Source organism: Megalops cyprinoides, chromosome 17, assembly GCF_013368585.1.
Source record: "Megalops cyprinoides isolate fMegCyp1 chromosome 17, fMegCyp1.pri, whole genome shotgun sequence".
Taxonomy (NCBI): Eukaryota; Metazoa; Chordata; class Actinopteri; order Elopiformes; family Megalopidae; genus Megalops; species Megalops cyprinoides.
Genome location: NC_050599.1, coordinates 9404405 through 9426667, shown reverse-complemented (window position 1 = coordinate 9426667; position 22263 = coordinate 9404405). Strand labels below are relative to the sequence as shown.

The following is a 22263-nucleotide window of genomic DNA, read 5'->3' as shown; positions in this document are numbered from 1 at the left end:
AAAGCAGAATATTAACTAAGGACATTTCACAGCTAAATGCTGCTACATTACGCTTCTTTACTTGTAAGTCAGTTAAAAATATTTGCTTCTTGTGAAGAATGACTGTCCTATTATTTTGAAGGTGGCTATTATGGTTCTGGTGTGGACTGGACCAGTTTTTTCCATATGGGATATTTTTTAGTGTACAGGTATTCTCCAACTTCTCATTGATATCATATTGAAAAACGTCTATACTATTCACAAATACAGTAAATGCTGCACAATTACTGTAAGAACACACAATGCACACACACACACACAAACATGAACACACACACACGCGTCGCGCACATGTCTCACCTTGGCTGTCCTTCCATGCTCCAGACAGTCCTGGAGGTCCAGCTTGTCGTTGATCATGGCTGTCAGCGGTCTGCAGAGGCAGAGACGGAGAGAAGAGAACAAATCACAGCTGGGGTCTCTGTGAGCACACCAACTGCTGCTGACCACACTGGCCAGCATGACTGCACCAACCACCCTGACAACACTAACCATACGGATCATTCTGGCAACACTGTCCCTACTGACCATGCCAACCGTGCTGGCCATCCTGACTAATCCAACCGAATCAACCACACTGACCAGACAAACCTTTCTAGACACGCACTTCAACAGTATTCTGTGTTACTTCATGCATGAGAGCATGGGCTTTGACTCAGTCTATCGTTATCTTTGAGTAATGAATTCAGCACCTGCAGAGGTAATAGTGAAAGTAGACAACAGATAACACTGACTTTAAGTTAAAGACAAATTACTGATACAAATTTGAAGGCAACGCAGGCTGTGGTCAAAAAGAACACTAGCCTTAATTCTGCCAGTTATATGGTTTGGTATTAAGACATGCCACTCAACCACTTAATGTGGCTGTTACAAAGATCTGGTCTTTGGAAGATTTAAAACATTGGAATTTAAAGGGTGAATTAACTGAAAATTTCAGTGGCAGCGACAATGTATAGTAAAAAATCAACAAGAGGAGGACCAGTGCATACTAAATCCAGTAATGACCCACGGCTTGTGTGCCTTTAGTTGCCAAAAGTTACCATTAAAAGGGAACTAAGAATTCCAGCATTTCTTTACATAAATGCCATTTAAGGTGAATTTCACCACATTTAAGGACACAAATAAAAACCAAATGTCCTTGCTTTAATTCCAATTCAAATCAAAATACAAAGATAAAAACAGCTTACAAGGAATAATCTTGTTTACCATTTTCTCAAGAGATCCACAGATGTACACTGCCCATCTAGTGTTGTCTATGATGACTTAACACAAGCAACATCTCACTTCTTTAAATTCTGTTGGGCATGTAAGGAGGGTGCTACACATCTATTTCTCTCCATTCATCCTCCCCCTGTTCTATAGATGTTCAAACTGATGGGAAACTGGATTTCCAACCCTGAGCCTGCTTGTACAGTAAGTAAGTGCTACCGCTAGAGGGCAGCATTGCCTCAAATTCAAACGCCTGCTCTCCTAAATTGCTGCATGATTGGAATTCCTTGTTTGGTCAGCACACATCCTTTGACCTTCATTGAGAATTATAGTCGTTGAGCTCCCGCCTTGATTTCAGTTGAGACTCTGACATCACAATGCAGCTGTCGATGCCATCAGCGCCAGTGCGTTCAGAATTCTACAAGCCTGAACAGTGTCTCTTTACCAGTCAGAAACACACAAGGGTACAAAGGTAGTTGAGGAAATTACATTGATTTTACACCTGACGCAATCAAAACTTAAAATATCACCGGCTTCAGGCCACTTCCTCCACATTGTTAGAAGGACATCCTCTGGCAAGGTTTCCCACTTCCCTCCTAGATTACTTAGTAACTATTACTTAATAATTATTACTTAGTGGCCTATAGTAAGTATGCAGACAGCAGATGTGAGCAGTGTAACCTCTGTCTATGCCTTTTTCCTCTCATCCAAGACTGTGCTCTTAAAAGGCCATTTGGAGGCACTGGCATATTCTGAACCTTTCTTTCCTCTCAGAACACTGTCAAACTTTGGAATGTGTGGAATGTCTTCTCTAGAATGCAATCTGAGGAAAAGGGAGAGCTGGAATGCACAACACTCAGTCATTTCTGAAAGTGGTATTCAGCATTCAGTTACAGAGGTCTCTAACTGAGGACTACCCCAGCTTTATGGCCACATGGCTCATGGCAGGAGATGCTCTGGACATAGTGTGAATGCTGGGCCATTCCTGTCCCTTCCACAAATAGCAGTGAAGTTGACTTACACACATGAGTCAAGACCATGAATAACTGTATAATCAGGTATAAATGTATCTTTGACAGGTCTCCCTTGCAGAAGAGATTTTAATTTCAATGAGGTTTTCTTGGTTAAATAAAGAGACCCCATCGGCATGCTACAGCTATCCCAAGACTCTGGACCCCAGAGGAGACAGGCTGGGGGGGAAGGGCCTTACCCCTCCGAAGTACCAGCCCCCTCTCTCCATTCTCTCACCAACCTGTTCATACCGGGCAGGTTACCCCAGAAGTAGCGGGCACGGTGGGCGGCTGACACCTCCTTGGCGTCGATCATCACTGGGTTGCACTGCAGGGGGGGGAGGGTGCACCAGAATCAGTTACACCAGTGTACAATAGCGGCACAGCACCTCAATAAACATCTTATATTTTATCCAACATGACAACATCATGCATTTTAATCTTAAGCTGCAAAATAAACTAATGATTGATGGATGCACTAATTTTGTGTATTTTCAATTCCTTACAGAAGTCTGTAACAATTATTTGGATGCTTTAACAAGTTTATGCACTGGCTGTATGTTTTTTTATAACATTGTCCACATATTGGTTTGAGGACATAGACTGGCTGCCCCATTTTCTTGTCAAAAATAAATCAGTAAAAAAAGAACTTTGGTAAGTTGTCATTTACTTCCTTGGAAGGCTAGTTTGGCTGCCTCTTTCTGTGGGGGAGATCCACTACTGAGCTGCTAAATATCACAGGCAGCCTTATTTAACATATTATGGCAAGATGAAAGGTGTGGCTCAAGGAGGAAATGGCTCCACCTTCTGGACAAGCAGCTCCTGCATTATTTCCCACAAGGCAGTGCCTGGTCAAGTGCACTCCTGAAATCAATCAAGCCTCATCTACCACAGCACTAAAGGAACCTGGAAATTCAGTGTTTGGCGAGAGCAAGTTACCACGTAGTGTGTGCAGCCCCTAATTGGATACTAAGGGGTTCTTCTGGGAGGGGGGGACTAAAACTTATTGCTGCAAGAGAATTTGCTCTAGAGTATTGACCATTGTTTGAACTTGGGCTAAACGAGACTATTCTTTGATCTGAATACCTTGGCTGAGCAACTCCTTTTTGTTTTTCTTAGAGTTAAAAAAGGGCTGTTTTCAACAAGACCCAGTATTGTGTTTGGCTCAGTGAAGCAATATTTAACTGTTTTCAGCATTGCCAGTGTCTGGACCCTCAATTTGTACTACTCTGCACGTAGCAAACCATACCCATGGTTTTGTGACAATATATTTTTTTCCCAGGCCAATCTCTTTCTCAGAGCTGGAGAGCCATAATAGGGCCAGAAACCACAGCAGTACTGAAGAGCCAGAGTAGTAATGGAAACCCATAATGGTACTGGAAAGCCGAAGCAATTGACCCAGTATGAATGGTGAAATACCAAGTACCTTCAGCACACGGTCACCTGCATCAATCCAATTCTGTCATTATGATCTTGGAGGTAACAAAGAACCAGAAACCACTCTGGCTCTCGATGACTGTGCTTGCCTCAACTCCATGACGGAACAAATAAACTCATTGACCCTGACGCTGTCCAAAATGTGCTGGACTGGCTGTAATGCCAGCCACTGCCACAAGGTGTCAGTCATGTCCCGCGCATTAATGTTGAGGCGGCGTGTCTGAGGAGGGGGTGCCTCGGTTTCCATTGTCACGACGCTGACGCACGAGTCCTGCTTCCCGCCGACCCGGCAGCTGATGCCGCGGACGCACGAGCCCGTGTGCGCCAGCTCTTAATGTGACAGGGACAAACGGCCGCTGGGCGAGGGGGGAGGGGCTACCTCCAGAAAGCGAGAGATGTCCCTCTTGTCGCTGACACCCATGGCAACCACGTTCTCGAAGAGCCAGAAGAAGGGCCGGTCGTCGCCTTCTTTGGGGCGGGCTTCGTGGAGCAGCCGGTAGAACTCAAAGAACAGACGCCCCGTCCCCTCTGGGGGGGGGGAGAGAGAACGTCACTCCAGAGGGAGAAGAGGGAGATTCATGCGCAGACACACACACACACACACACACACACATACACACACATTCAGATTCATCTCTTGCCGCCTAGCAAAATCCCTAAGATGTGACGCACATGTATGATATATAGTGTTATAAATATTATTATTGTCATTGTCAGCCTCCATATGCAGGGCCTATTTGTTAATTACAGCATGATGTTAAATACATATGTGGCTGCAACAACAAAATGGATAAAAAAGATGTCTATGACCACTGAGTCCTTCACAAATTGTTTTTGAGGTTCTGTGTGTTTATTTAAGCCTCAGAAACAATGCCTCTCATCTGACAATTTTTACCAGATCTAGAGACCTGTTTACAAACATAGGTCTGCAGAATTCCCTCTTTTATTACAATGTTGTTAACCAAGTAATAAAAGAAGCTAGCATTCATTTTGCATCCAACATTCCAGAGTGCCTGAAAATGAATAAAATATGCAGAAAATAATTTACATTTCTCTGGGCAGCCACAACCGTGATGCATTAACTTCTGTTGACAAAATGCAACTTTTGGAAATTAAACTGGCAACTTTTTCCACCGAGCTGGCAACACTCCTCACAAATGAAATAAAGGCACTATCCGGTGCAGGTTTTTCTAGTTCTAGTCTGCATGGGATTGGAACAGCAGTATTGTGTAGCGGGTCAGCTGGCCCACAATAGATACACACACACACACACACACACACACACACACACACACACACACAGTACACGATTCAAATAATGCTAATTAAGGGCAAGTAACTCATTTATTCCCAAAGATGTGCCCATTTATCACTGTCCACCAATCCCATCCACCAGTAAAACTACAGTAAAAAACTGAAACGTAAATAAGCAAAAAGCTGATGAGATCTAAGGTAAATACTTCTGCCTCCAAAACATGCCTTAAAGTCTCAGAGAGTAGTATTTTTTTCTTTGTTGAACACATGCATCGCAGCCTTTATAAAGACATAGCGTATGTACGTCTGCTGCAGCAGCAGCGTGTGGAGGTAGGGCAGGCCTACCGTAGAGACCCTTCCGTGCAGGGTTTACAATGGAGAGGTCATTGCAGGGACTTCCTCCAATGACCAGGTCGAAGGGACCCCACTCCTGAATCTGTGGACGGAGAGAGAAAAAGAGGGAAATGGAGAGAGAGAGGGGAGTGAGAAAGAGTGTGAGACAGAGGAGAGAAAGGTTGTCTGTGTGTGTGTGTGTGTGTGTGTGTGTGTGTGTGTGTGTGAGAAGAGAGCGGGAGAGAAGAGAGAGTGAATTTCCTGAATGCTTCATTTACTGCTCTGGGACGACGCTCTCCACACAGTGGAGCATCCCAATTGGCTGTTCATTAATCACACTCTTAAGACAAAATTCAACGACTCTTGCAGGGAAATGGAAGAGAAGTTTTTCTGTTAAAACACAATTCTTTTTTTCAATAATTAAAGTTTTTTTTTTTTCCGTTTTTCCTCCAAGAGAAGTTGAATTTTGTCTTAACTGCATTGACTTGCTTCTTTTCCCGTGCACCTTGGTAGCTTCCGGAGGTTGTACCCAGTGTCCATTTTGTTTTCTAATCTGTTCATTAGTCACCAAGATGGATAACAAATTCTGTCTGTTGCCACAATAAGTCATGGTGTGAGGAGAACCGAGGGCTGAAGTTTTATCTCTTAGATGTGAAGGCTTGAAAAAAAAAAAAAAAACGCTTTCTTCTGAGAAAGGAAATCTTCAGGACTGACAGGAAAACCATGGTAATTTGTAGCAGCTCGAAACATTTGCATTTCAGCGCAGTGCATTCGTATCCTTTAGAGGCCAAAAATAATCAGGACATCAAAAGACCAAGTACAGCATGTGAAATACTGCTTTTTTTAGGGGGTTATAGTAACCCTTAAATTGAAATACATTTTAGAACTCATTAGCTTCAGACAGCAGTTTAGATTCTCACTATACAGTCAACAGCCACGGCGGGGCTTATGTGTGATTGTGCTCAAAGCCCTACAAACATAGCACAGGAGTGACTGCAAATATGCAAAAAGTGCTGGAAAGCTCTCCTCAGCAGCGCTGCGCCCTTTTTTTCCTGGAGAATATATCATGCGCTTGCTCATTCAAATTCAGGAGCCATTTGTTCCTAATGAAAACCTCACTGATTACTTGATCAATTCAAATTGCATTATTTATTTCCTTAGCAGACGCCTCCATCCTGGCCGACCTCTATGCCCTGTCAAGACTGATTTTTGCTGAAGCAATTCGGGTTAAGTGCCTTGCTCAAGGGCGTAAGTGTATTACCTCACATATCTCGTAGCATATCTAGTTCTGTAGCCTCTACATCACTGCTTCCACACGGCTACCATAGGGGGGCATTCAGGGGAAGTCATTGGGCATGAGATGAAATATCGTAATACAGCATTTCACAAAATCAGAAAAATTAAATATTTTGTGGCCCTAAAACATGCTGTGAAATCAAATTACCGTGTGACTTAGGCTGAAACCTGGCAACAATGTATTATACATTTTTTTTCTAAAAAAAAAAAAAAAAAAATCATGTAATAGAATTTTTACTTGATTTACTTGTTCTGTCCATTATTCCTCAGTAGCGTTATTTCAGTGCTTTATAAAACGGTTAGCTCCAATCCATTGTTTCTGTTGGACAATCTGCTTTCGTCATGACAATATTCACTGAACTCCCCACAGGTAAATGGAATTTTCATATACTGTTTTAATATCACTGCTCGTTGACAAACCGAGGGGTAACACTCACGTGTTTGCGTGTGACGTTCCTCACGTCACCTACATACATGATGCGGCCCTGGTGCCGCACCATACCCACAGTGATGGAGTCCTCACACACCTCTGAGGCAATGTAGCTCTCCACCTGGATCCCCAGGTCTTTTAGCACCAGCAGTCCTGCAAAGAGGGCAGAGGTCAGAGGTCACCACTCGGGTCCCACGGCCTGGCTTGTAGGGCCCGAGGTCACACAGGAGGCAACATGCGCAAGGCCACTGATCCATATTACTCATCTTACGGGGTGCAAATGGAGGCAAAGTGCTAGATTCTGTGAAAAAGTGTGAGTGCAAGATCAGATCCTCAGCTTCAGTGGAAAGAGAGAAATAAGCCAGTTTTTACTGTTGAACGGCCAATGTTAAGACATCCAGAGAGGTGCTTGGCCGGTTGCATGGCGTCATACTGTGCAGATTCTGCACGGGTTGGTTGGTTTTTATGGTATGTGGTTCGGCTGATATAGTGGCCTATAGTGAATAGGATGAGTCATTTCAGATGATTTAAAGATGAGTGAATCTGGGCTGAATCTGCACAGCAAGAAGACATAAAACAAGACCTCTATGAAAAACCAAAACCCAGGGATAATTCTTGCCTGGATGTCTAATGCATTTACAGATCAATCTTATGAATGTCATTTAGTTGATGTGGGCTTGGTTCATTCAGCTGAACACATACTCTGTGATTAATCTTCAAATATATACTAATTTTCATGAAAAAACTATTGATTTTGAGATGTAGTTAGATGTACATATGAAATTGTAAGGTTACCTGCTAATTTAATCAGGGAACCACAGTAGTAAATCATTACTCAACGATAACCCTTGCTTCCACACAGAGTAATAATCCAGGTTTGGTTCTCCTGCAGTCCACATTAACTCTAGACAAGTCTGCTGTAACATAAAATACACTGATGACATGCTGAAAAAAAGGCAGAGGCTTTGAGCTCACCTGTGGCAATACCGTCAAAAAGCGACAGGACGCGTATGGGTTTCCTCTTTTCGGCAGGGACAGGTGGGTAAAGCTTTGGTGGATCCTGGAATTTAGAGAAGGTATAACAGACATCAGATCTCATTTTAAAGGCACCGGATCCCTCTTGTTCAAGTTGACTGCATCCAGCCAGAAAAGCACATCCAGAGTCCCCAGCCCTAACCCCTACCATAACCCTTTCCTCAATTCTACCCCTAACTCCAGCCATTTCCTCTACCACAACCCTTTCCTCAATCCAACCCCTAACCAGAGACACAGCCTTAGCCTCATCCATATCCTCAATCCACGTGCTAACTCTAGCTATATCCTCTACCCCAGCCCTGTCCTCATATACTGTGAAACCCCTGCCACATCTTCAACTCCAGTCCTATCCTAAACCCAGTCTGTAAACCCAGCCACTTCCTCTTCTCTAATCCTCTAAACCAAACCTCAGCCCCAACCACAACCTCAGCTCCATCCATATCATCAGCAAACCCCAACCTCAACCACAACCTCTACTCTAATCCATTACATATACATTATTGTCTTTTAGCAGACACTCTTATCCAGAGTGACTTACATAGGTTACACCTTTATCCATTTATGCAGCTGGATATTTACTGAGGCAACTCTGGGTTAGGAACCTTGCCCAAGGGTCCAGCAGCAGTGCCTCAATGGGGAATCAAACCTGCAACCTTTTGGTTACGAGCTCTGCTCCTTACCTCTGTGCTACACTACCATTCTACACAATCCTATCCTATTTCTACCCCCTAACCCCAACCACATCCTCTCTACCCCACCCTGTCTTCACCCAAAACCCAACCCCACCACAGAACAGAAGTGACGTCATTCTCTGGCGTGTCAGTCCATCAAACTGGGGCACAGTCCTCCCTTGCCCCTCGGCCCCTCGCTGGCCCTCTGGAGATACTCACAAAGTCTTGGTCGTGGTTATTGGCAAAGAAGTGCTGCAGACGGCAGGGCCAATCGTCCCGGCGCCTCAGAAGCCCGTAGAGGCTCTTGTGACCACACATGTAGCAGTTCCACGGGTCCTCTTTGATGGCTGCCTGAGCTGCACCTGGCCCTACCAGAAGATCCACGCACTCCACACAGAAGCACCTGCCAGAGACCATCGACCCGAACGTCACAACACATTTTTTGCATCTGCATGACACAAAGCGCTGTGTGTGTACTTCTGGAAAGCTTCAAGGTTTGCTCTGTGACAAAATAAAACCTGTCTGGTGCATCAAAATAAATAATTTTGCTGTGGTTAACTTTCAGATACTTACCTATTTCAAAGGGAATTCATTTTCAATGACAATTACATATACATGTAAAATGGTGAGTGTAAGGTAAACCACTCATATGGCCATCGATGGCCTTTCTAGTCACAAAAGGAATGTACAGATCATTTTTCACAGAGCAAACCAAGGCCTCCCTGGCAACATGACAACAGGAATGTAAACCGATCATTATTTTTTGAAGAATGACTCGAAGTGACCCCGGCAGTCTCTTACCGACAACAGTTGTTGTTGCCACACATGAGCACCTCGCGACCCCCGCAGCAGATTGTGCAGTAGGACTGGTATCCGTCGTCGTCATACTGATATGCACACTCCAGGAAACAGTTCTGTGAAAAGAGCGCACACAGTGCTCTGTCAGTGAAACGACAGCGCAACAGCGGTTATGCAAGAAGTAAAAACCGGAGTCCTTGCCTTCTGCATTCAGTCTGATGGGAGATGTGCGTTGTTGTTAATTCTGAGTCAGACATTTTAACAAGTGAAGCCCTGAAAACTTTCAATATACATATGCAACATCATGTTGCTATCCTTGAATGTCTGCACCATACAGGTAACCACCACTCCACAGAACTAAACACTACTATTCTGTGGAGTAATCCTCTAGTCTACAAAGCAAGCTACTACTCCACACAGCTAACTATGACTAACTGAACATGACTACACAGGGATAAAAACAGTTCTGCACAGCAAAACACAGCTCAGCATTAAGAATCAGCCCCACACAGCATACTACACCAAAAACGGCTAATCATAGCTCCACAAAACTTTACACTGCTCCACACACAGAACCATAACTCCGCATACCATGCTATATGAAAAACAGCTGACCAAAGCTCCACAAAGCTGTACACAGCTCCACACAGGAACCGCAACTCCACATATCATACTACACCAAAAACAGCTAATCACAATGCCACAAAACTATACGCTACTCCACACACAGAGCCATAACTCTACATGCCATACTATATAAAAACAGCTGACCACAGCTCCACAAAGCTATACACAGCTCCACACAGAGAACCACATTTCCACACATGTATCTATGACTCCACAGCAACTTCAGTGCCTGTGGGTTTGGCACTCCACCCCCAGGTCAGGCCTCTGCTTAGATGCAGATTTGATCATTGCTCATAAAGCAGGGGGCGAGATGTCCTTTCAAGGAAAATAACAAGGTAAAGCATTGACCTTTTTTTTGTGGTAAGTGACTGCGACTTACCTTGCAGCTTTGGCACATGCCTCCTGTGAAGAGGGGGTGCTCCAGGGACACATTCAGACTTCCACAGGAAATGCAGATATCTGCACGGACACAGGACAGGATGCATCAGCATGCAGCAAAGTCAACCAAAGTGCACACCACGCTGCAGCTCGGGTACGGAAGCACTGCTCTCATCTCACGCAATGTGAGCGTATCCTCTCACACAAGACCGCGTGCAAGAGGGCCATATTATCAAGCTAATAAATGTATACACAATATATTAATATAAAATATACACAGAGTTAAAACCACTGTGAATGTGTGTTTTCAGATGTGAAGCCACTGTGTCTGTTGTGACTTGTGGTGGACCCATGCATGTGACTGTGGTATTGCGTTCAGGAGACATGCTGTCTAAATGAGTGAAAGCGATTCGCGGACGCAGAGTGATGTGATTACTGTACGACGGCAGAGACAGACTCTCGCTGCACCTACCTTCAATATTCCTGCATTTTTGTCTCACTTCATACACGAGTCTCTCTGGAAAAAAAAAAAAAAAACAGAAGCACCGCAGGTCAGGGATAAAGATAAAACAGCTGCACCAATTCATCTGATTCTGTACAAGCCCACCCCATCTCCAGTTCCACCTTTCAATTTGCCTTTGACTGCACCACATTTAATCTACAGACAGAGCGCCACCAGCACAGAGCATAGGAAAGAGTTAATGGTGTGCAGAGAGAATGATTGGGCACAGCAGGGTGCCAATGAGAATGTTAAAGAGGGGGCTTGTAACTAGGTGGCCGCGGGTTTGATTCCTTGGTAAGCCTGTGCTGTTAGACTTAACATGCTTAACTCTTCTTGGACCATCTTGGATAATCTGTGAAAATGTGAGCTGGAAAAGGGCTTCTCCCAAGCAAGATGCCCGTTTCATTTTAATATATTACTTATTTACGCATATGGATATTTACTAAAGCAAGTCAGGTTAAGATACCTCACTTAAGGAAACAACAGAAGTGTCCTACCTGGGATTCAAGCCAGCAACCTCCTCTTAACAAGTTATACTGCCAAACTACTTCATAACACGATAGCCCCACCCATATACCCTGTCACTGCACTTCTGAAATGACATTTTCCCATTTTACACCACCTAAAACGATTACTCATTTATCCTTCACAAGAAATTCAACAGCATACCGCTAAATACTATGACTACCACTAATAATAATCATTATCATCACCTCAATAACATCAAAAACAACAGTAACAGTAAAAATAATAATAATAGTAATAACAACAATAGCAGAGGATCACGGAAAGCCCCCGTCCGTCATCCTCTGGTACACAGAGGTGGCAGGTGTACCAGAGTGCCAGGGCCCATACCTCGGGTCCCCTCATCGATGATCTCCTTGATCTTGGGTTTCTCGGCTGTGCTTTTGCGGGGCTTTTTAGCGGGAGGAGGGGGGGTGTAAGCCGCTGCTTCGGGCTCCACCCACATCTCGGGGTAAACTTCTTTGTAAGGATTACGCTCCTCTGAGAAGAGAGCGAGACAGACAGAGAGAGAGAGATAGATGGATAGATGTGTCTGGCAAACCTTACCTTTGGTCCACACAATCGTGTTGATCTGAGAGGATGCCAGGGTTCAGAGTGATGTCATGTGCAAGTCTGGTTGTGGGTAATGCAATGGAAAAGTAATCATTCTGCACTAGACAACTTTGGCTCTTGCTTGTGCTAGCCTGGCTCCAGTTAAACTGCAAGAAGGTGGTGTTGCTTAGCTCACAGAGTGATCATCACAGAGGTAAACCACCTTTCGGAAATACATTCCTACATTCCTACAGATACAGAGGTGAGAGGCCAGGTATCCTAGTCAAGGCACGACTGAACAATTCAGTGTACAACCATTCTTTCCTTTCATTTATATGAGCATAAACTATTTTTCCAGAAAGTTTTTTCATGTAAATTGATGAAAATGGCTCTAATTGTTTTAGATACAAAATGACACCGTTCCATTTATATAACTGACAGGTTGATGCTCCTGTTGCCATGGAGTGGTTTAAAGAAACATCATTTAATGCATTTAAATACATTTGATTACAATACCACATGAAGTTCTACCCACACCAGTTAGTAAATTTAACATGTACATATGTTTACTTTCCATTCCAATTTAAACTTATTAAATGTTGCTTTTCAAAAACTTTAAGAGGATATTAGTATGCGAGTCATGTAATGCAGAATTTTAGGGATTGAAAATACCTGCTTATCAAGTGTGCACAAAGAATATCAGACAGATGCAAGTTTCAGAGGGAGATCAAGTCTCCCTGTATTAAAGCAAAACATTAGAGTTGTCATAGAAATGCGAAGGTACTCAGAGCAACTGAGCAATCCGGTTTTGAGGCCAACAGGACTAGTGATGAGTTCCAACAGAATTGCCTTTTAAAAAAAAGCTTCCCCATAATTCCTCAGTGCTGGGCTACTGCCAGGCTGACAGGTCCTTACTGGTACAGACACCAGCTTCATATACTCGGAAACTGGCCTTCAAAGAGCGCAGGAACAACCTCTTTGTGTTAAATCCCCAGGAAACCGTTATCACTGGTAATGTGTTGTTAATGCCAGATGTAAAGAGGAAGGCGCACCTTCAGGCGGCTCCAAGCCTTTGGGCCCAGTAGGCTGGAACCCCGTCATGGCCCATTCAATCATCTGCTTGTTTTGCAGGTCCACGGATTTGGAAGTGTCAGTCTCGTCGCTGTCGGGACAGGCGGGGAAAATCTTCCCCGCACGGGAACTGGCCACCTACACAGGGGAGAGAGGGGAGGGAAGGGCACTATTTGAACACTGTGGTCCACAAGCATCAGGCAATCAACCTGAGCAACCTGGAGCAAATCTACAAAGAAGAATGGGCAAGCATCTCTACCAAACAGTGTGCAAAGCTGGTCGATACTTATTCCAAAAGACTTAAAGCTGTTACTGCAGCAAAAGGTGGCTCTACCAAATATAAATGTGTGTGGGGGGTGGGGGGGGGTGGGTGAATACTTACACAAACAGCATATTTGAGCTTTTTATTTTTCTTAATAATATTTTATATATCAATAAATTTCAACAAAATATCACACAGAATGAAATTTCGATGTGTCACTTGTAATTCAGTAAAATGTGAGAATTGGTCAAGGGTCTGAATACTTTAGCAAGGCACTGTAGATAAAATAACACATTTCATTGTAGAAGCAGTACTGTCATCCCATGCATGAAGCTTGATGCTTCAGATGGGAAAAATAACCTATTGAAAGTGGCAACTCACTAATAGTACAGAAAGACAAATTAGTTTGAGGTGGAGCAGGTATTGAGACTCCCAACAATGTGCCAATACAAACAAATCCTGTCTCTGACAAATTCTCCCAACAGTACACACTCCCGCTGCCTTAATGCCATCCCCCGCCCATGGGCGATTTGGCAGAACTGGCAGTGCTCACCTGTAGCACCTCGTAGATTGCTTTCTTGTACATGGGCTGTTTGTTGTAGGTTGGCTGGTGAAAGGCATTGGAAAAGGAACTCAAAGGCATCAGTTTCTCCACACAGACCTGTCAGGAGAAGAAGGGACATTCACACGCTGACCCCACTTTCAGGCATTTCTTCCCTTTTCCCAGCACAGTTAGCATATTTCGCCCTCATCCCTCAACTTACGCGTGTAACATAGTTTATTAATTTTCCACTGTCAAACTGAGATTTCAGGTACACACTGATACTTGACAATGTTACAAACATGAGGCCACTTCACTGTGTGATTCAACTCAACACACTGTATATGTGCAAAAAAAGATGTGCTTTGTGATGCTAATTCATCAAGGAACAAAAGGGGACAACATTATTGTAGGAAATGAAGTATTATGCAGCCATGAGAGCTCAAAACAGTGATGCTTCCAGGGGAAATTTTGGGGTTACTGAATGATCCATCTGCATCTCGGCTGCCGGATGTATGTCCACGGTGCGTGTTTTGGTTTCCAAAAAAGGGGGTTCGGGGGGGGAGGAAGCCCCTCTGACACATGTGGGTAGCAGGCCCGTCCCCAGCAGGCTTCATGGCATTCTGTTTGTGAGTGATTGCAGGAGGCAAGAAGAAGCTGTTTCCGAGAGCTTTTCTTCTGATGCCCGTTTCGCAAATCAGACCTCATAGCCAATATACTGCTAACAATTCATTTGTGTTGCCTTGAAAAAGGAAAGCCTGAGCTTTCTATATATTCCCCAACCCTATCTATCATTTTAATCACCCGATCATCCCTTTATTACAACACTATTACACTATAATAACAGCGCTATTCATTATTCACCAAGGATGGCCCTGAGCTCACTGACAGAGCATTCTTTTCATCGCTACAATCATTTATAATAACCACAGGCTATGATTGGACTACTACAGCCTCCTGCAGTATTTGCTGTTCACCTTTATTAGCGCGGGGTCTCCCACAGAGAGTGAAAGAGAGAAAGAGCGAGGTACAAACGGTAAAAGGAGAGCTAGAGAAAAAGAGAAGTGCGGGGGCAGGAGAAAAAGAGACATGGGCATAGTGCAAAGAGAACTTTTACATTTGTGCTTTCCTTTAATTCTGAGACTGGTAGTTGTTAGGCCATTCAAAACTTTTTTTCTGGCTAGGGCAAGAGGTGGAGGTTTATGTGAGAATCAGGTGTGCAGACGTTTCTCCGTGTGCATTCCACAGACGCTTCCCTCCTTCCACGACAACTCACCACAGAGAATTTTCCGTCACCGAACCACATGACCCATCTGGTTCCCTCTGCGGCTCTGCTCCGCCCCGTCATCCACCAGGACACGATGCGACCAGGCCACCAGGAGAACCCCCGCAGCTTCCCCCAAACCAGCTCCCCGATCCCGAAGCCACGCCCATCCTGTGACGAGCAGCGTCATTGAGAACACAGAACACGCCCCTCCCACTGGAACAGCCATACCCGGACACACCTGCCAGCACTAAAGGGAGGGCACGTCACATGGAAAATGGTGGTCAGGTCATTCTCTTCTGACGCCTAGTGCAATCTTCCCACTATTAATTAATTCAGGGTGGAGGCGTATGCAGTGAGTCATTGCTGTGACACCCTTAAGATTTTGTCAATGAGTTGCTGAAAACCAAACATGCTGAGAGCGCTGAGAGAGAGAAAGTGGAGAGCACAAAGTCTTTTGATTGACTCAAACAAGAAGGTGATTGATAGCACATAATAGCTCCACCCATCAAGAGGTTTATGAAGCATCACTCCGACCATTCCTGCCTTGAGCAGGGTACTTAAACATGGCTTGCTTCTGTAAATATCCAGCTCTATAAATGGATGTAAACATGTAATCTAAACCCAGGATAACAGCACCTGCTATACTCATAATTAACACAGGCTTATGATTCTCAAGACGACAGCTGTCTCACTCACTCATAGGTATATATGTCAAAGGCGCCATTGTTTATAGGATTTCAAACATTATAATACAAGTTGCCATTTATGAAAATATGACACTACAAAGCTGTATTTGACAAATGCTGATTTAAGAGTTAAGCCAGAATGTCTTATGATGTTCAGATATTATTGTTGTTTGCTAAGATCCTAGAATACTCCCTCTTTATGACATAACCTTCAATGATCCATAACTCAAATAATGTGGTGAAAGTGTTTCCATTTCCATTACAGCAGATTATAAGGTATTACTATGTACTACACATACACTACACTACACAAATAACCACTGTATAACATGTTCTCCTCGTTACAAATCCCAATAACAACTATAATATCCACTGTCTCCACTGTCAATGTATTATCATTTACCATTAATGTAAATATGGAAGGAGCTTTCGCTAAGGGAGAAAATATGGAAAAATGTAGTTTATTGAATATTTCATTGATTTTATTTGATGTATTGCTTTATTTATATTGATTCTTTAATACCAGTATTAGATGAACTTGTACCTTTAATTGGGAAAAAAGGAGGAATGCCTAACTCTATTGAACAGACGTGATATGGATGAGGGCTTTCTCTTGATGCCACCATTTGAAGACACACTAGCTTTAATTGAGGAAAACGGCAAGGTGAGGTTCATAGTGAATGGTAGACGTTTACCTCGTACTCGGGCTCCATGTCTGTGGACTTGGGTGTGGCCTTGTCGCCACTGCCAACCGGAACTGGCTCTGGGGTGGTGGCGACAGTCGGGGAGGCGGGGTCTGTGGCCTGCTGCTGGGGGGGAGGGGGAGGGGGTGGCGGGCTGTTGACTACTTCCTCCTCCTCTTTCTGAGGCTCCGCCCCCACATTTTCCTCCATCGCGTTCATCACAGCAACCAGTTGTGCCTTTTTCTCTGCCTGCAACACAGAAACACTCAGGAGGGTCAGGGCACCAGTCAAACCACTTTTGTCTTTTGCCAGTTCATGGGTTCTCATCACAAGGCAGGACATTGACAAATACACGTAAACATCACAAGCGCGGGGGCGGGGGGGGGGGGGGGGGGGGGGGGGGTAGGGGGGGGTAGGTGGGGGTATGCAACTTAGGAACACTCAGGTCAACAGGAGAGACACTACTACACTGAGGGCACGGTCGTAAGCCCTCTTAGTTTTTACGTTTCTTGACACCATTCTCACCCCTCTCATCAAAATTCAAAGCTTAACTGTGGCCTTTGTCTCTCTACTGCCTGACAGCAAAATTACTGTAAGGTATCCTATATTAAAGCTGGAGGACCTGAGAGCCTCCGCTTAACATAGCGCAAACATTGGGCTTGGAGCTCAAAGCTACAGCACCCTTTTCAATGGAGGGAGGCTGTGTAGTAAACATTTCAGGGCTTAATGGTTTTGGTACGTCACTTTATTCACTCCCTTTAAATGTAATAAAAATGCTTTAAATGCAGGAGGTGAACTGCAGTAAAATCCATTGGTTTCTTAGTCAACTTAGCATTTCTGCATATAAACACTACCAAACAGACATTTACTACGTGACATAACCTGATACAAGACAATAAAAAAGAAAACTAAGCATCACATATGTACACAACACAATGGAAAGCAATGAAAGGTTATTTGTCAGTAAATTAATGTTAGTTGTTCAGCTGTTGCTGCTATACAGAAAAAGTTCAAATGCTTCAGGTTACTGGAGTTTCCAAGTATGATCACCTTGGCCATTCAGAGGCGAGTGCTTGCAGTACTCAGCTATCTGAGCCAATCAGATGCTAGGGAGTACAATGCTCTCTAAAAGAAATACGAGCACTTGCACTGAGGCCAACATATGATTGGTCTGAAGAACACAGCTTTCAAAGTAATCATTAAAAAAATCATCCAATTTGCCATCGTGAACCAGGTATTTAAGCTCATTGTTAAGGTTCCCCCCTCTCATTCACCCTCAAGGGCAAAAAAGTAAATAATTTCACAGGCCTGTTTTGTGGGTCTTCACAGCTTCATAGCCACAGCAGTAAATCCCACTTTCTGTGATGTGAAGCATGGGCAGGATCTTTCCATCACAAGGCCACAAAGCCAATTAGCCTTCACAGTTAAGGGTCAGCACTGTTTAGGGTCAGCACTCAGGCATTCTCTCATTAAAGACAGCTTACTCTTCTACCCTGCACTGAAAACACATGTATAAAATACATGTTTAATTGCTCTTGAGCAGCTCAATCTACAACAATATCAAAAAAAGAAAAAAAATAACACAAAAGATACCTTCACACACTTCCACAGGAAGATTTACATAGTCTTGTCTACATGCCTGTATGTCTGTACTCAGCATTTTAAGACTTTCCTTGACACTGAAAAAAGTGAAAAACTTAATACACGCTCTGTCAGAGTGTGTATTTAAATCCATTCATGAACTAAAAACACGGTGAGAAGCATCTCCATTCCACTAATAATTAACACTAATACAGGATGCTGAACCTCAGGCAGTTCATCAAGATGGGCTTTTTAAATCACTTTAAAGCCACATTTGACCTGCTTTATCCTCTATTTTCTTGAAGCAATGCAGCTGAACACACTGCATTTGACTTAAAGACAATGTACAGACCAATACAGTAAAATTCACACCAGGATCTCTATCCTGGGATGCTGTGATTAATGTTTGAATGGGACCTAAAATGGGCAATTTCTGACAGTTGTAGTTTAGCAATATTAGCACTCTGACCTCATTTTGGAGTAGCCCAACAGGCAGAGGTGCCCGTAGGCCAGCCCTCACCGAACACTTGGCTTAAAGGTCTGTTTTAAATCAGGAGGGCTGATTGTGCACTACTCCTACTCGAAAATGTTTAAGATCCCTCCAAATGGAAGCTAATCCCACAAAATCCCTCTAAACAGAAGCTTACTGCCCTGTCTTCTTGTCCCCTCACCCTATAGGCAGGATTTATGGGGCCTGGTAACAAGCTTGGCCTCCACACTGAAGACCAGGGTTGGAATATGAGTTACAAGTGAATTATAATATTACCTACAGGGTATTTCAAATGGAGCAAGGTTAGTATCCCCCCGTTTCTTTGTGTAACCTTGTAATGTAGAATGTTCTAGGTTACGCCTTCATGCGGCATAGATATCATCTTTCACAAGTCACGGGCGGGACTGAGCAGATTTGTTTGTTAAAACCCACCTTATAAAATATGCAAATCTGTCAGTTTGGATTTGCTACAGGCATACGCAAGTGCATGCATATCCAAAGAGTACACCTGCTACAGAGACAACAATATGTTTTATTCTGAAATAAAGGATATATGTAACTTTTTATGCTGTCACCCACAGCCTTCATTAAACGGTCTGTTTCCTTTCCAACATTTTTAAATGCCTTGTCAATTTTTTAAAATATAACCATCTCTGTCTGTTTGCCTCACTGCTGATTTTAATTTCATTTGAGGATGTTTGGAATCGCTCTCCCTGGAGGGGTTTTTTTTTTTCTTTTTTTTAAAAAAAAAAAAAAAAAGAAATGGAAATACATGTTGAACATGAAAGGAACAAAAAAAAGCAGGTCCATTAGGAATCGCAATCAGCTGGGGCTGTCATTATGGAGCCAAACACACTCACGCACATGCGCACACACACACACACAAGCACGCATGATTGCACACCCACACACAACAAAAAAACAACAATGAGTTTAGGATGCTGTACTGTTTGGTCACCATCAACATTTGCACCACACCTGACAACCATTAAAACCAGTTGCACCCCAACTGACAACCATTAAAACCAGTTGCACCACAACTAACAACTATTAAAACCAGTAACCTGAACATTGTCTCAATGCACAACACACATTTAGCACATTTCTTAAAACATACATCAGCAGCTTAAGTTTGTTGGATTAACCTTTCGTATTTCATAGGACTACAGACACAGACATATCTGTATATGCATACAAATGTACTGTTCCAAAGAAAATACACATAATATATTTAGCATTTAAAGGAACAACATTAGCATCTACTATAGCAACAACAGCAACAAAATAACAACAAAACATACCACTTGACATCAAATACAAAATTCTGACTTATTTTGTGACCAAATATTGCTGCTGTCCCCAAAAATATATAAAATATATTTCATAAAAGGCATGTACTAACAGGAAACACATGGGTTTTTTGAAATGAACGTAAAGTACAATCTGCTCGTCGCTAGTGTAGAGACAACACCTGACAGGAACATATGCAGCAAATGGCAGAGCACGCAGACAACAAATCTGTGTACCCCAAAACTTCACAGGGAGAACTTAATTAGAAGCAACCGTGGTGACTGCTAGCACTTCGGAAGAATCTTCTCATTAAAAGCTTGTTATCAAAATAAACAGAATCTTTCAAATTTGGACACGTTTCAAAAGGCCTCTCTCACAGCTCCTTCTCCATCTCCTGGGTGTGTTTGGAGAGGCTCAGGTCCTGTCGGCTACACTCTTTCAGTAGCTTTCAAGGCACATGTGAACTGACATGCTGAAACTTTCAGCCTCCCTGATGAACAGAGAGCCACTATTGTCCTTCCATCCTGAGAGTAAAGTACCTATATCCTTCCTGCTTCGGAAGCTAACTGTAAACCTCATGTTCAAACAGTAAATTAGTTATAGCCCTGCTGTTTAAAACACAAACCACGGCCCTCCTATTCAAACGGAAAAACAACTACAGCACAACACACCTGCTCAGAATGCTCCCACATATACATGCAAAACAAACATCGGATGTAGGAAAAGTAAAAACACACGTACATAATGATCTTTTCACATCCCAGTAGTCCTTTAGGTCTGTCTAAAGCTTGTGTGAAAAAAGTGAGTGTGGTGGCGGTGATGGGGGAAGCAGTGTATTTGTGGAAGGGCTGGTATGCCAATCTGATGACAACATCAACACCTTTAAACCTCACCGTTCTTGTTTGGAACCACATTAATAAAACAAAGCGTCTGTCAGTTCTTGAGAAGCAGCTCCGGTGAGACAGTATGAGGGTTTAAAGGTCAGAGAGTTGACAGAACCTTTGCTTCTACCACTTTACTGTTCTTGTCAACCTTTGTTTATACTGGTAAAACTCAGTTTTTTTTTAGCACTTGCTCACTCAAAACAAACCAAGCTTGCGTCTCATGACCCCACTGCACTAGAGGCAACTACTTGTACATACCAGACCAAAGTCATTCAATGCTTGTTGCCAGCGTTGCACTTACAAAGAGAAAGACATGAGTAGGAAAGAACAGCAGTACTGTGATGATCCATTTTCAAAGGGTCTGTTCACACAAACAAATATGCGTTTTTTCAGCCCCATATACAATATTGGTAACAGTCTGTCTCCTATTCTCATATTACACGTTGATTACAATTTTAAGTATCAATAATTTTTTCTCAGAAAAATAAACCCAAAACGAAACAAGGATGTCTTTTACAACACTGGTGACTGCCTACTGAGCCAACTCCTCCAAGAAAGGCATTGAGTAACACGGTTACCGCCGTGAATAACTGCCTGCTATGGAGACGGGCTGGCTGATGCCTGTCTGTTCTGGTAGCTGAGCAGTGTTTTGTCTCAGTGCGGGCATGCCAGGCATCCACTTGGTCTCATGGGACTTTCTCAGGCAGGGAGGTAAAGAGCACAGTGCAAAAATGTATGCACACTGTACTCCTCTTTCAAAGTAGGCCATTGAAAGAGTAGCTTCAGCGACCAAGTGGAGGAAGTGTTCATTTTTAACTTAAGACCCCTCAACGCTGTCAAAATCACGCTATTATATCGAGAGCCTAAAATAAACCGTGCGTATTTTAGCACCTATTTTGAAAACCCGTCAGACCCACTGCGCCGAGAAGGCTGAGAGACGTGTACAACGTGTGTGACGCTAAACTGGCATCATAAGGATTTTCAGTCAGTTTGCACACACTGACTGCAGACCGCAAACGCTTCCGAGAGGAACAATCTGCCGAGGGATACACAGAGGAGGCAACAGCCCAGCTGGAACACGACGTCCTCGCGGAGCTGCTGCGACAGCCGGGCACACGTTCAGTCAAGTTCAGCGAGCGGCCGCGGCGGATCCAACGGACAGGAGCCCCCTTTTGCCAGGCAATTAAAACGAACATATTGCACTGCAGTTTGTGTTGGTCCGCTCAGATTTTCCTGGAGACGGAAGACGTCCATGTCCGGCCTCTTGAAAATGGACAGATCTCCGCGCACCCCAGTACACCTCAGTGCTCGGTGTACAGAATTGGGCTGGTGACATCTGTACACAGACAGTAAAGAACAGGATTTCGTCTGCCTCCTGCCCAACAGTACTCACTCTGGCTTACCCTCACTATATATGGTCACCAGCTTATAGTCAC

At 43.6% G+C, this 22263-nt stretch overlaps 1 protein-coding gene across 6 annotated transcripts in view; it reads right to left on the bottom strand.

Moving 5' to 3' along the window:
* Nucleotides 1-22263, bottom strand: part of LOC118791804 (DNA (cytosine-5)-methyltransferase 3A) — a 158733-nt gene that overhangs the window by 2637 nt on the left and 133833 nt on the right. For all 6 annotated transcript variants that reach the window (XM_036549255.1, XM_036549256.1, XM_036549258.1 and 3 more), the window contains 15 exons: nucleotides 16595-16831; nucleotides 15223-15381; nucleotides 13959-14066; nucleotides 13125-13281; nucleotides 11872-12021; nucleotides 10987-11031; nucleotides 10516-10595; nucleotides 9513-9625; nucleotides 8931-9114; nucleotides 7981-8065; nucleotides 7013-7158; nucleotides 5292-5382; nucleotides 4072-4220; nucleotides 2498-2583; nucleotides 340-409 (listed from right to left, as the gene is read on the bottom strand). In XM_036549255.1, coding sequence (XP_036405148.1) covers nucleotides 340-409; nucleotides 2498-2583; nucleotides 4072-4220; nucleotides 5292-5382; nucleotides 7013-7158; nucleotides 7981-8065; nucleotides 8931-9114; nucleotides 9513-9625; nucleotides 10516-10595; nucleotides 10987-11031; nucleotides 11872-12021; nucleotides 13125-13281; nucleotides 13959-14066; nucleotides 15223-15381; nucleotides 16595-16831 — 1860 coding nt within the window. The remainder of the gene's footprint in view (nucleotides 1-339; nucleotides 410-2497; nucleotides 2584-4071; nucleotides 4221-5291; nucleotides 5383-7012; nucleotides 7159-7980; nucleotides 8066-8930; nucleotides 9115-9512; nucleotides 9626-10515; nucleotides 10596-10986; nucleotides 11032-11871; nucleotides 12022-13124; nucleotides 13282-13958; nucleotides 14067-15222; nucleotides 15382-16594; nucleotides 16832-22263) is intronic.